At 44.4% G+C, this 13,733-nt stretch overlaps 1 protein-coding gene across 1 annotated transcript; it reads left to right on the forward strand.

The window, feature by feature from the left end:
* Window positions 1–11,418: 11,418 nt before the first annotated feature.
* LOC311181194 (uncharacterized protein C11orf91 homolog) lies at window positions 11,419–13,238 on the forward strand (the record flags this gene model as incomplete). The annotated part of the gene is made up of 2 exons (XM_084249500.1): window positions 11,419–11,936; window positions 13,153–13,238. Exons 1-2 carry the CDS (start codon window positions 11,438–11,440, stop codon window positions 13,236–13,238), a joined length of 585 nt encoding a protein of 194 aa, XP_084105626.1. The 5' UTR covers window positions 11,419–11,437.
* Window positions 13,239–13,733: the final 495 nt, after the last annotated feature.

Here is a 13,733-nt window from a genome sequence, read left to right on the forward strand (position 1 = left end):
ATCAATTCAGAATTTGAACATGAGAATCCATCTAATCCATACAAGTGTTAATCCAACACTTGTATGTTTAACAGTAACAATGGCTGTCTTCCCATCTTTTAAGAGCCCTCTGTAGGCCAGAGCCTGAGGTAGGGGCTAGGGATGTGAACGTGAAGAAAGGAGATATTAAAGTCATGAAGAGGTCTATTTAGTGATACAAAGGACTTTACTTATATCTCATTGCATAGATTAGGTAGTAAAGAGTTTGAGAGATGCAAGCAGAGCTCAAAAGACAAGTAGAAAGTAAGGGGTTAAACAGAGGAGGTTCCTGGGTTGGAAAAGCACTCACCCATGGGTGTGGGCTGGGGGACTGCTAACATTGACTAGTCCTGTCAAATCTGCATTTTCCAAATTGATGAGACTATGAAATCTTCATCTCCATAAATCCTATTAAGATCAAATTTGGGAAATTATGGATAGCAAAGACACATCTCTGTTCTTGCTGCATGTGGTCCTGGATTGAATAGACATATGAAAATAATACTGATCAAGAAATGGCTATTTAAAGCTGTGTGGAGATTCTTCAACCTACTAAAGATAGAGCTTCCATATGATCCAGCAATTCCACTCCTAGGTATTTACCCAAAGGACACAGAAACATTAATTCCAAAGGGCACCAGCACCCCTATGTTTGTAGCAGCACTATTTACAATAGCTAAGCTTTGGAAACAGCCCAAATGCCCAAAAATAAATGACTGGATTAAGAAGATGTGGTACATATACACAATGGAATATTACTCAGCAATCAAAAAAGATAAACTCATGCAATTTGCAGCAACATGGATGGAGCTGGAAGGGATCATGCTCAGCGAAATAAGCTAGAAAGAAAAAGAAAAATACCGGACTGTCTCACTCATAGCAGGAATTTAGAAAACCTAAATAAGGGACCAGGAAAAAGACTATAATAAAGTAAAAATCAAAATCAACAAGGAACTATAAACCATAGACACACTCTGGGGGGCTGGGGGCGGAGGAGGAAGTAGGATCAAAACAAGGGGGTGGGGATTGTATGGGGACTATAGCCAAGATGAAAATGCATACATTGTGCAAAAATGAAAAATGATGTAAAAATATATAAAATAAAAAGAGTGGGATATCAAGAACTTGCAATAAAGGGGGTGCAACTGTATGGGGAATATAAAAATTTTTAAAAATCGCTATTTCAGGTTGTCCCTGGTGTATAAAGTAACACCCTCAGGCTTACATCTCTATGAGATAAAAGTAAAAACGCCCTTCAAGGTTATTTAATGTGTATACCCTCTACCACAATCTTCAGGATCAGCATTCCATAGCAAGGAATGCTGACCATACCATGTAAACTCATAAAAATTAGCTTGGGAGATCTCCAGGTTCAGAAAAACCTGTTAGAAAGGAGATGATTTTCACCAAAAAATGCAAAATCCCTCAGTGAGTAAGGACAGATCAGAATTATCAAAAAAGGGAGGGGGTGAGAAATAACTGAACATTTGATATAAACTGGAATACATCTAAATACCAAGCCCTACATGTGATGTCCTTGATACTATAAAGGGACATGGGAGGCAGTGTTTATGTTCTACACTGTTAATGTAGAACATATAGTAAGGCCTCAAAAGGACAATCATTTACTCTGCAGAAAAAAAAAAAAAAATGGGTTTTAATCTCAGTCATCAGTGTCTGGTAGAACCCCCCACCACAAAAAGTGTAATTCCTAAATGGAAGAGTGAAGGCAGTATTGTGTGTAGAATTACTATTAGATCAGCAATTAGGAGCTCTGAGCTCTGTCCTGACCCCACTAAGTTCTTTCTGCCCTTATTTTTTTTTTTTTAATGGTTGTGTGTGTGTTGTATGATAGAGGTAGGAAGAAGAGGGAAAGAGAAAAATAGTTTAGAGTCCAAATCTTGTATGCCAACTCTCAATTTCTATTGCTCCTTATCTGAATGTGTTAAACTTTAATTTTTTTCCAACTTTATTTGGAAATATATGTATATACTTATAATTTAAAGTATATATTTTAAAAATTGTATGCATTAAAGTACTCAATATTTGATATACATATAAATTGTGAAATAACCATAATATAATTCACCTGTCACCACACAGCTATCTTTTTGTGTGTGATGAGAACGTATAAGATCTACTCTCAGCAAATTTCAAGCACACATCACAGTATTACTAACTATAGTCTATATACTGCACATTATAGCCCCAGAAATTATTCATTTTATTATGAATAGTTAAGCTTTTAAAAATGGTTACGGTAAACAGTGAGCACACCTTTAAAAAGGGCCAAAATCCAAGGCACTGACACCACCAAATGCTGGTTGAGGATGTGGAGCAACAGGAACTCTCATTCATTGCTGGTGGGAAAGAAAAATGATAGTTAGGCAATTTCTTAAAAATTAAACATAATGCATCCCTTGGTTATTTACCCAAATGAGTTGAGAACTTATGTTCACACAAAAACCTGCACAGGGCCTCCCCTGGTGGCGCAGCGGTTGAGCGCTGGGCTGCGAGGCTGCCTGCAGCCTCTGCAGCGCCAGTTCGTTCCCCAGCCGCCGACGAGGGTCCCACAAAAAGAAAAAGAAAAAAGAAAAACCTGCACAGATGTTAACAGAAGCTTTATTCATAATTGCCAAAACTCGGAAGCAACCAAAGTGTCCTTCAATAGGTGAACGGAGGTACATCCAAAAAATGGACTAAAAAAGGAATGAGCTATCAAGTCATAAAAAGACATAAAAGAAAAATAAATATTACTAAGTGACAGAAGCAAATCTGAAAAGCCTACATCCTATGTCATTCCATTCATCTGAATTCTAGAAAAGGCAAAACTAAGGAGATAATATGAAAGGTCAGCCAATGGTTGTCAGGGGTTAGGAAGGAAGCAGGAAGAATGAATAGGTAGAATGCAGAATTTTTAGGGCAGTGACTAATGGGCACATGTGATACATTTGCCAAACCCTATTACTGTGCAATACTGAGAGTGAACCCAAATAGAAATTATGGACTCTGGGTGATAATGGTGAGTCCATATAGGTTCATCTGTTGTAACCCATGTACCACTCTGGTATGTGTTAATAGTGGGGAAGGTAGTTTGCAGTAGGGGGTGGGGCATCACTATATGAGAACTGTATGAGAACTATCCTTTCTATTCCATTTTAACCATGAATCTAAACTCCTCTACAGACTAAAAGTCTATTTTTTAAAAAAGGGTAATGTAATCTTAAATATTTTTCTCCCAATAAACATAAGTCCCAAAACTTCAGCCAAACAAGATAACAACAGTTCTTAAAATACAGATTTTCTGACCTTACAGGAAGGTAGATAGACTATTTCAATCCCCTCCAGGTCTGATCAATGTCCCACTGCCATAAGCATAAGTCAAAGACTAGGTACGACATTGGGGAGATTTACTCTTTCCACATTTCCCCGCCAACGGTAACATGGAATACTTACTTCTTGGAGTCAGGGGGCAGTTAGGAGAAAATGAATGATACTTCTGTGAAGATTACGTCTAGAGGAGAAGTAGGTGTTCTGGATTCATTCAAACACAGCTTACTGGAGTCCTGTCCAGGTTCTGCACGAGTAATCTATGTACTTAGCCTGACAGGAGCCTCTGGTGACAGCACCTAGCAGTCATTGCTATAAAGGCCTTCCAAGTAAGAGACATCCCTGGGAGTGTCCTAGGACAACTGGGCAATGTTGCTTGGTGAAGGAAAACTCAAGCCTCAAATCTTCAAAAAGAATGGGAAAAAATATGCCAAGCAGAGAAAGAATCTCTAAACTTCAGTGACTAGTAGAATTCACTTTTATTTGTGTGATCCTGATAGTGGCTTTGGAGAGAAGTTCACCATCATAATGTTGTTATGCAAATAAGATAATTACACTTGTAATTTACAAGTAAATTCTAAAAGCGGGCTTGCTGTATCAAGGGGCAATTATTTTAAATTTTTGGTAATCTCTATTAGAGTAAGTAACTATTGCCAACCACATGCACATATACCGGCTCTTACAAGACTTAGTTTTATGGAAAAGTTCCATTAGAAAGGTGTTATGATTTGCTTAATTGTTCCCCTTCACAACCTAACTGGGGTGCACATCCTTGCCCTAATGTTTCTACTTCTACAGGGTAAGTTCTAAAAAGTAGAATTGAGGGTTTGAAGGTAGGACTTTACCCATATGTTTGCTTACCCTTGTGTGTATGCTTCCCCCACAGGGAAAAGTAAATATTTCCAGTGTTGGCATTCTTCTCAGTGCAACTTCTTGGTCCTCAGTGAACAATTTGGGGAGACGACCCTGAAATATCATTGCTGCTCGGAGGACCTGTGTAACAAAGACCCAACTTCTTCCTCGTCAAAATCAGTAAACACAGCTCCGCTGGTGGCCCCGGCGCTAGCAGTAGCCTGGAGGCTTTGTCTCTAGGTCAACTCCAAGAGGACTTCTAAACATTCCATTTCTGTACACTCCTGACTTGTTTTGCTGTTGCATTCCCAAAGCTTTGTATTTTCCAACTGCATCCCATTGGGAAAGAATAAAACTAAGTTAAGCAAGGATAAGATAGAGGCTTTGAAGACCAGTCCTGTCCACAAAATGTGATCCACTTGTGAAATTCAATGTAAAAAGGGAGGTAAATGCATTTTCTCTGCTCATTGCTGGACCACCTTTGCAACCACAGCTGGAATAGTTTCTCTGCAGTCCTAAGTGATTTCTCTTCTGGTTCCTGGGACGTATTTAAATAGTATGATCAGCTCATTGAGAGCGGGGAGTGGGTCACAGGAAGTTCTTTTCAGCTCTCACGAGGAATTTTTTGGTCTTTACTGTCACTAGAAAAATGTAATAGCATACATTGATGGTTGTTCAAGCATTCTGCTTTTTCACTTTCTATCTTCATGGCTTTGGTCTTGCAGCTAGGCTCCATGAATGTTCCAGGTGAGGGCAGCCAGTCAGGGGGAAGGAGATCCTTCATGCAGATGACTGGAATGACTTGTCTTCTTAACTAGAAGGTGTTTGTCAGGTAAGGCGGGAAGTGCTCCAGAAGGCAGGATATAGAAATACAAGTTCAGTCTTCAAGAGAGGTTCCAGTGGCTGAAATCTGCACTTTTCTCTGTTCCTAAATTCTGTATGGTTCTTGGCATTTTTAATGGCATAAATTAATAGTGAGTTAAAGCTACCCTCCCCCAGACTTATTTTTTTTAATTGGAATGATGGGCTAGCTTGGCTTTGTCACACATGTTAAAGACCCAGCATTTTCACACTTGATGATGAGGGGGTACCGGTGATGAAGGGTATGTTTTGGTATGGGGATTTGGTGCCCCATGTTTTACACGGTTCTATCATCTCACTTTGCTAAAGAGGAAGCTACATCTGGATAAGTTAACAGAATCACTCAAGATCACTATGGCAAGATGCTGGCAATACCAGGATTCATACCCAACTCCCTGAGTGGTCACTCTGTATCCTGCCTAGTTTGTATACTGTCCTAAATGTGTTAGGACATAGACTTTGACAAGAAGCCTGGGATGAGACTGTGGTGCTTTTTGACTTGAGGAAATCATTCCCTTTTCTTAGGGAAAAAAAGACCATTAAGTACAGTTGTTTGTTGCTGGACAGTCAGGTTCCCTAATGGTGTGAGTTTTATAGAGCCTAGTTAGGCCACCCAGAAACAGGAGATAATCTCAGAATAACTGTGTTTGGCAAAGACCCGCTGCTTCCCATAAGTATTTCATTTTAGAATAGTAGCAATTAAGTGCATGCCTTTTGTGGTTGGGTTCAGATCCAGTCTTTTACACTAATTGGCATGTTTCTAGACAAGTTTTTTGAACCTTTCCAACCTCTGGCTTCCTGTACCTGCTCAAGGAATTGTTGAGGCTTGAGGGCACACATTTGTAAGGTGTCTGGCAGGTAGGAAATGGACTGTTACTACAGACATAGGTTACAAGGAGAACAGGGTTGTTTAAAACTAATACAGTTAGCTACGTTGCATCCACTCTATGAACATCAGCATATGTAGAAATTGACCAGAGATGTCCTTTTCAAATTACTTGTTATAACATTACTCACCATAAAATTATTTATCTAAACTAAAACTTTCTAGTTGTAGACTCATTATTTTGGAGTAAGATAAATGACCACGGTACTTAACTTCTAGATGGGTGCTACGAGGGTCCAAGGTTCCGTTGTAGATTAGAATGTTCTCCATTTCCCCAGCAGCTGTCTAGGTCCAGAGTCCCAGTGGAGAGCAGCATGTACCCTGCAAGGGACAATTGCACCGAATCAGGAAAAGGTGCCACCATTCTTATGCAGTGGCTTGGCAGGCTTCCTTCACTGATCAGCTTCCCTAGGGGCACTGCTATTGCCAACCTTGCTCTTACTGGTTATAGTCAAGTCATTCAATCCCAGAATGCTGGTCCTATATAAGATCACTGTTCATACTGGCTCAACTAACCCACTCAACCTGGCCAAAGGTTTTACAGATATATAAATCAGATAACCTAAGATGTTGATACTGATGTCATAGCTCTTACTGAAATGTAAGTAACTCATATTGGTGTGAAGTGGTGCAATGGCCAGAATTTAGTGTTTAGAATTTAGGGATTTAGTGTTTCCATGAACTCTACTGGTACAGACAGAAACTTTAGTACCTGGCACTAAAGTTTTCACCAGGGAGTATAGCAGTTATAACTTGAGGGCTTACTTTCTAAGCATCATGTAGCTATGAGTTGACTTCATTTTTCTCAGCAACTGAATAGTATTGTTTATACCCAAATCCATCAAAGTGTTAACAAATTATAGTCTCACACCCTTTTCACAGACTGGGACTGTAATACCCAGGCCACTCTGTCCTTGGATTCGGTAAGGTCTAATTGTACTATAACTTCCTCTGCCCTTTTTCATTGCTAGTTTGAAAAGGTTTCTGTTCTTTGCAACCAAACATTGCTGATCAAGATAATTACTATTGAGAAGAATTAACCAATAATTTCTAATTAAACCATGCTCTTCCCTGGTATACCAGTCAGTTCCAAGAACACTAAGGATTGGAATAGAAATAATAGGGATATGGGGGCCTCCCTGGTGGCTCAGAGGTTAAAGACACAGCGCTGTCAACTGCCACCAGCCACTGCAATATGAGTTCAATCCCTGGCTAGGGAGCTACCCCACATGAAGCAGCAGACCTCTCTTGTCTTGCCCGCCTCTCCCCTCAGTGTATTTCAATAGATCTGCTTGTTCTGCTCCCCACTCTGTCTCTGGTGAATCCTCTAACTCTCCCATACCTCTGGTCTACACCCCAGTTCTTGCATGCATAAATAAATATTTAAAGAAAGAAATACGTATATAATGTGAATAAAGTAGTTTGGGGATTCTTTAAAATTTTAGGTACACAGTAAAATCCTGCTGCAAAACATCTTTCTTTAATGTAGTACATTTATATTTAAATGCAATACATTCCAAATGCAATCCATAATTCAGAGGGTCCTTTCTCAAGCCTCTATCACTCAAGGCTCCTTGGCCTTGAGCCTGGGACTCTGTCATCATCAGTGGTAATCATGGTAGATACCCTAATGGATATTTGATATCTAATCACTCAGCTTTTGTCCCTCCTCCCTTCTGGTAATGCAATCACTATAATTACCGTTTGGGGAATTACTTCTACCCTGTAAGAACAGTCTTGGCGGGACTACTACTAAAGGTGTCTTACGCTCCTGTAACCAAAGGATGGGCAAGTTCTCTCCAGCAATTTATGTCCTGAGTGGAGTTATGCAAGAGCCAAGATAAAACTTTTGGATGAAGCTGTGCATGTCTCAGAAAGGTTTCACGTAATTGACAACCCAACTTAGAGTGGCTTAAACAATACATAACTACAGTGAAGTGACAGGTAACAAAATCAATCAGTATTGATGAGTAGATGGAGAAAAAGGGAACCTTCTTACATGGTTGGTGGGAATATAGATGGATCCAGCTCTTAGAGAAACAGGGTGGAGTTTTCTCAAAATATTGAAAATAGATCTGTACCAAATGCTTCAGCAGTTTCACCACTACATATCAGTCTTAAACTATAAAAAAACAATTAGAATATGCAGTCCTATGTTCACTGCAGCACTATTTGCAATAGCCAAAGTATGAACACAACATAAGTGCCCAACTACAAATGCTTGGATGAAGAAGATGTGGTATACATATATACACAATTGAATACTACTCAGCTACAAAAAAGATGAGGTCCTGCAATTTGTGACAACATGGATGGAACTGGAGGGGATTATGCCAAGCAAACCAAGTCAGAAGGAGAAAAACAATACCTGATTATCTTATCCTAAGTGGAATATACAGGCAAAGAAAAAAAAAAAAAACTAAGCCAAAACCCTAAAAATCTAACTGCAGGATTGCAAAGGGGTAGGAAGTCAATAGGGGAGGGGACCCAATGGACTATGGTGGAGGATTATGGGTATTTTGGTGGTGGTGTGGTATGCTGACATACATCTGAAAAGGTGTGAATTTATACCTCTAAATCATATATAGTGTTGTAAACCAATGTTATCTCAATCAAGAAAATAGTAAATTTTTTAAAAAATAAGCTCTCTCATCTTCCAAGCCCCTGACCTTTCATTTCACTGCCTCTGAGCTTCAATTTATTTTTTAAAATTTGCTTACTCTGGGGCCCCCCCGGTGGTGCAGCGGTTGAGCGCTGGGTTGCGAAGCTGCCTGCAGCCTCTGCAGCACCAGTTCAAGCCCCGGCTGCTCCCGGGCCACCGGAGGAGGGTCCCACTGGCGCGCAGACCTCTCCTGCCACCCGCTGCTCCCCTTAGCAGTGTACTTCAGTCTGCCTGCTCTGCTCCCCGCTCTGGCTCTGGTGAATTCTCTCACCCTCCCGTGCTTCTGACTGTACCCAGTGCTTGTGTAAATAAATAAAAATAAATCTTTAAAAAAAATTTTTTTTTTGCTTACTCTGCAAGTTACACAAACACATCTATTGATGAAAACAAAAATCAAGACTGGACTGCACTTTGTAAGAAATTTTCGTGTTATAGTAAGTGTTATTGAGGCAGGGATGCCTTGCCCCCGCCCTGGGCCAGACCAACACAATGGTTAATTCAGAAGAGTAATCTGTTCCCAGCTTTCCAGAATAAATGGGCCTTTGATTTGTGGTACAAACAACTTGCAATTAGAGGACTGGAAGCCACAGGCCAGAAGTTGATCTTGCCCGGAAGACTGGGGAGACTGTTGGGGGTAACAGTAAAGAGACAGCACAAACCAAGCCCAGCTGTTTGAAAGGCTGCTTTGATACAAACCAGTCACAGGACCTCAAGTTATGTAACCTCACGTGCCTCAATTTTGTCATCTGAAAAATGGGATAATAGAAGCTGTTGCTTGGGATTTGTTAACTGAATAATCCCTGCTGTAATGTGATTTCAAAGTTTAATAAGAAATTTGTTAAAGAGGCTATACAGAGCCAAACTGAGGACAGAGTTCCAGGGAACAGTCAAAAGATTTTGCTGAGTGACCCACTCAGAGGTTTGGTCTCAGTTTGTGTAAGTTATATACATAGAAATAATACCCAATTCACTCATTAACAAAGAAAGAGGAAACATTTGGTTAACTAAACATTCATTTAACTAAAGGAAACTGGTTTTTAACATTCTTGCTTATGATTAAAAAAAGGAGCATTGGGGCCTCCCCGGTGGCGCAGCGGTTGAGCGCTGGGTTGCGAAGCTGCCCGCAGCCTCTGCGGCGCCGGTTCGATCCCCGGCTGCTCCCCGGCCACTGGAGGAGGGTCCCACATGGCGCGCAGACCTCTCCTGCCACCCGCTGCTCCCCTCAGCAGTGTACTTCGGTCCTTCTGCCTGCTCTGCTCCCCGCTCTGGCTCTGGTGAATTCTCTCACCCTCCCGCACTTCTGACTGTACCCAGTGCTTGTATAAACAAACAAACAAATAAATAAATCTTTAAAAAAAAAAATTAAAAAAAAAAAAAAGGAGCATTGTGTTCAACTTCAAAGATCCCTTAATGTTATAGTCAGTCCAGTCAGCACTGTGTGAGTGTGGGAAAAAGGAATAGAAGCTTACACCAAAGCAGCATGTTTTGGGGTGATATATTCCCATAACAAATAACACTTTTAAAAAGTGCCCAAATATTTGAGTCTGATAACATACTCAGCATTACAGGATTCTTGGGGCTGGACACTTGCCCTCAAGCAGATGACAGCTACATGTGAGAAGAAAAGGTTTTGGGAAACCTGGTTCTCTTATTTCCTTTTATTACTACTTATTTTAGATTGAGGTAACATTAGTCTACAATACTAATGACTGAGAGGATCACTCCCCTTCAAAGAGGCCAAGCAATTTGCCCAAAGCTACCCAGCTTGGACATCTGACTCTCTACTTCACAGCTACGCACACAAGCACCCCTGTATATAGCCACAAGTACATAAGCATTCACCAGTCAACAGCCTGACCTGGCCCTCATCCACCTTTGTTCTTTCACACCAAAATCATTAGGCTGCAGCATTTTACTTCTCCTCAGTCTAAGACTAATATTGGCTGCTCTGCTCCTGTTGATGAGCTGGGCGTGTGGCTTGGGCATGAGCTCCAGGTCACTCTAAAAATGGGTGAGCTATTTGAAATGGGTTCGGCAGGATTTCCTTTTCCTGCTGAGTTTATTGCCTATTCCCTCCTGACAGTGTGTTTGGAAGCGAACTAAACCATTTCTTTGAAGACATTCTACCTCCCATCTATTACAAATTCAAATCCCCTTTTCCAGAATCCGCCACAACACTGGGAAACTTGGCAGACACATGGGTTGGCTTAACAATCATTTCCAATCAACCCTCTCCCGCTCTTTGCCTGCCTGGCACAGGAGAGGAAAAGTCAACACCTCATTTTCCCAGACTTCTCTGCAGCAGGTGAGGAAAGTCACCTGGAGCAGGGGACAGGTGTAAAATTTTTTCTTCTCCCTATATAAGGAGGGGCAGACTAAAGGAATTTAGGGGTCGTGGGGGGAACCGAGGGCGGGCAGGACCCGGCCTGGCGCTGGAGGGCAAGGAAGCTGCCGCCGAGGGTGGGGTGGATCGCCGGGCGGAGCAGAACCCCAGCCCCTTAGGGTGAACCCGCAGAGCTTCCCATTCCAGCAGCGCCTTTCTCTAGGGGGCGTGGCCTGTAGTAACGGGCGGGGCCACACTCCGGGGCGTGGCCGGCCGCGCTCAGAACCCGGCCTATTCGGGGCGGGGCTTCGGCGAGGGGCGGGGCCTCGCGCCCGCGGGGCGTGGCCCGTGGAACCTCAGAACCCTGTTCGGGGCGGGGCTGCGGCGAGGGGGCGGGGCCTCGCGCCCGCGGGGCGTGGCCTGTGGAACCTCAGAACCCGGCTACTCGGGGCCGGCGCGCGTCTCCGGGCGCGGGGTTCCTCCCACGCAGCCTCCCATTCAAAAGATGCCAAAGGGGCGGCGCGGCAGCCAGAGCCCCACGATGAGCCAGCGGCCGGCCGCGCCCCTCTACTTCCCATCCCTCTACGACCGCGGCATCTCCTCTTCGCCGCTCAGCGACTTCAACATCTGGAAGAAGCTCTTCGTGCCCCTGAAAGCTGGCGGGGCGCCGGCGGGCGGGGCAGCCGGGGTCCGCGCTCTGCCCCTAGCGCCCCCGGCCCCGGCCCCGGCCCCCCCGCCGCCGCCGCCCGGCTTGGGCCCCCCCAGCGAGCGCCCCTGTCCCCCGCCCTGGCCGGCCGGCCTGGCGTCCATCCCCTACGAGCCTCTGCGCTTCTTCTACTCGCCGCCGCCGGGCCCCGAGGTGGCTGCTGCGCCCCTGGCCGCCAGCCCCGCGGCCGCCCGACTCGCCTCCGGCTCCCACCCGGAGGAGCTGTGCGAGCTGGAGATCCGGATCAAGGAGCTGGAGCTGCTCACCATCACTGGGGACGGCTTCGACTCTCAGCGCTGTGCGTGACTTGGCCCGGCTGCCTGCCCAGCCCACCACCCCTAGCCTGCCCTGGCGCTCTCTCCGAGGCTCCCCCGGCCCCTGCGCCCTCGGCTCAGACCCCAGCCCTTGGGAGACCCACGTCCCAGGTCGATCCCCTAGAGCCCAAACTCCCCTGATCCTGGATTTCAACTGACTTTTTCAGCCACCACCATCTGGGGTTCATGAGCTCTCTGGCCCAAACTCCATCTCCCCTCCTTCCTGAACCCCTTTTCAGGTTTGGGGCCTCCCAACCTGGGGCTCCACCCATCACAATCCCCATCCTGAATCTTAAAGTTCAGTAACACCACCCCACCCCCCAAAATTCCACCCATCACAGATAGCCCTTATCTCCAGAGACCAGAGCTTTAGTGTTTATTTTAAACTGGGACCCAGAATAGGAGGAGGCAGGTGCAATTAAACTGGCATGGCCTGAGAAGGCTCAAGGCCCTGAACTGTGGGACTTTGGGACCTAACATTTCTCAATGCCAGGAGGTAGCTTCCCTGTGGCCCTTGACCCTGACCCTGGTAAGCCCACTCACCAGGGTCCTGGGGCTGCCCTCTGATCCTGTGTCAGAGGTTGTAGGGATCTGGATCCAGTAAGCCCAAGTGCATGGATGTTAGGGGGCTGCTCTAACACACCAACTGACTGATTTCTCCCTACTGGAAGGTAAAGGCAAATAGATTCTATTTCCAGAAGGAAATGTGACACTGAGGAATATTCAGTACCACCTGCTGTCCTTCAGACTTGGTTTTTGCCATCACCCGTTGCGGCTAAGGCTTGCATTTGACCACTAGAGGAGAGCAGGTGGTTCTAGTAAGACCATCCCCACTACTGCATAAAGCAAGTTAACTTGGCCTCCCTGCCAAGGAAAGGGTGTATGAATGAAACCAAAATGTTTAGGTCCATGTGGCCTCAGGGGAATGGTCCTCAATTCATAATGCACTTGGAATGTCCTCTTCCCCACAGCCATGGGAAGAAAACAATCCCTAGAATACAAAGGCTTTTCTAAGTCCTGGATTTCTTGACTACAAATTCTTCACTTAAACATGTTTGACAGGGTTGTTTTGTCCCCATTCATCTGGGATCATAAGTGGGTTTGGGGTTCAGGTAGGGAGCATGCGTCCCAGAAACTTTGGAAGTGTTAGGAAAAATCCTTATCTCTAACCTCAGCTAAGTGTGTTTTGCTCTCTTGCAGATAAGTTCTTGAAGGCGCTGAAAGATGAAAAGTTACAAGGACTGAAGACCAGACAGCCTGGAAAGAAGTCGGCCTCTCTGTCCTGAGGAGCTGCCCGCAAGAGGCTGGGCAGCCCCCTCCTTAGGTGTTAGTGTTTAGATAATGTGCCCTGTTTGTTGTCATTTCAAAGAAGGTTATTTTCTGTTCTGTATTTACTGCTGTTCTTATTGCTCCCGGCACGTACTCCACATACAGCGCCCACTTGGTGTGGTGAATCTCATGGTCTGTCTCCTCTCTGTGCTGCTGCTGGGGGAGCTCTCTCACAGGGGCTGGAAGCTGCTGCTTGGGGGCTCCCAGGGCCAGGGGAGGTCAATCCCAACACTGCCAAGTCGGGAGGAAATTGGGAAAAACCAAGAGCAGAATACATTGGGTCCTGTTGTTCTGTCCCTGCTGAGAAAGACTCAGGTCTGAAACAATGGTTGGCTTGCTTTCAAAGCACTTTAGTCCTCAGAAGTATCTTGTTTTGTTAATGGTTTGAGATTATGATCAAAGTCCTGCTCTTTCCTAGAAGTACTGACTGAGTGCTTTTCATGTCCCACCCA

The sequence above is a fragment of the Talpa europaea genome (assembly GCF_964194135.1).
Source record: "Talpa europaea genome assembly, chromosome: 1".
NCBI classification, from domain to species: Eukaryota; Metazoa; Chordata; class Mammalia; order Eulipotyphla; family Talpidae; genus Talpa; species Talpa europaea.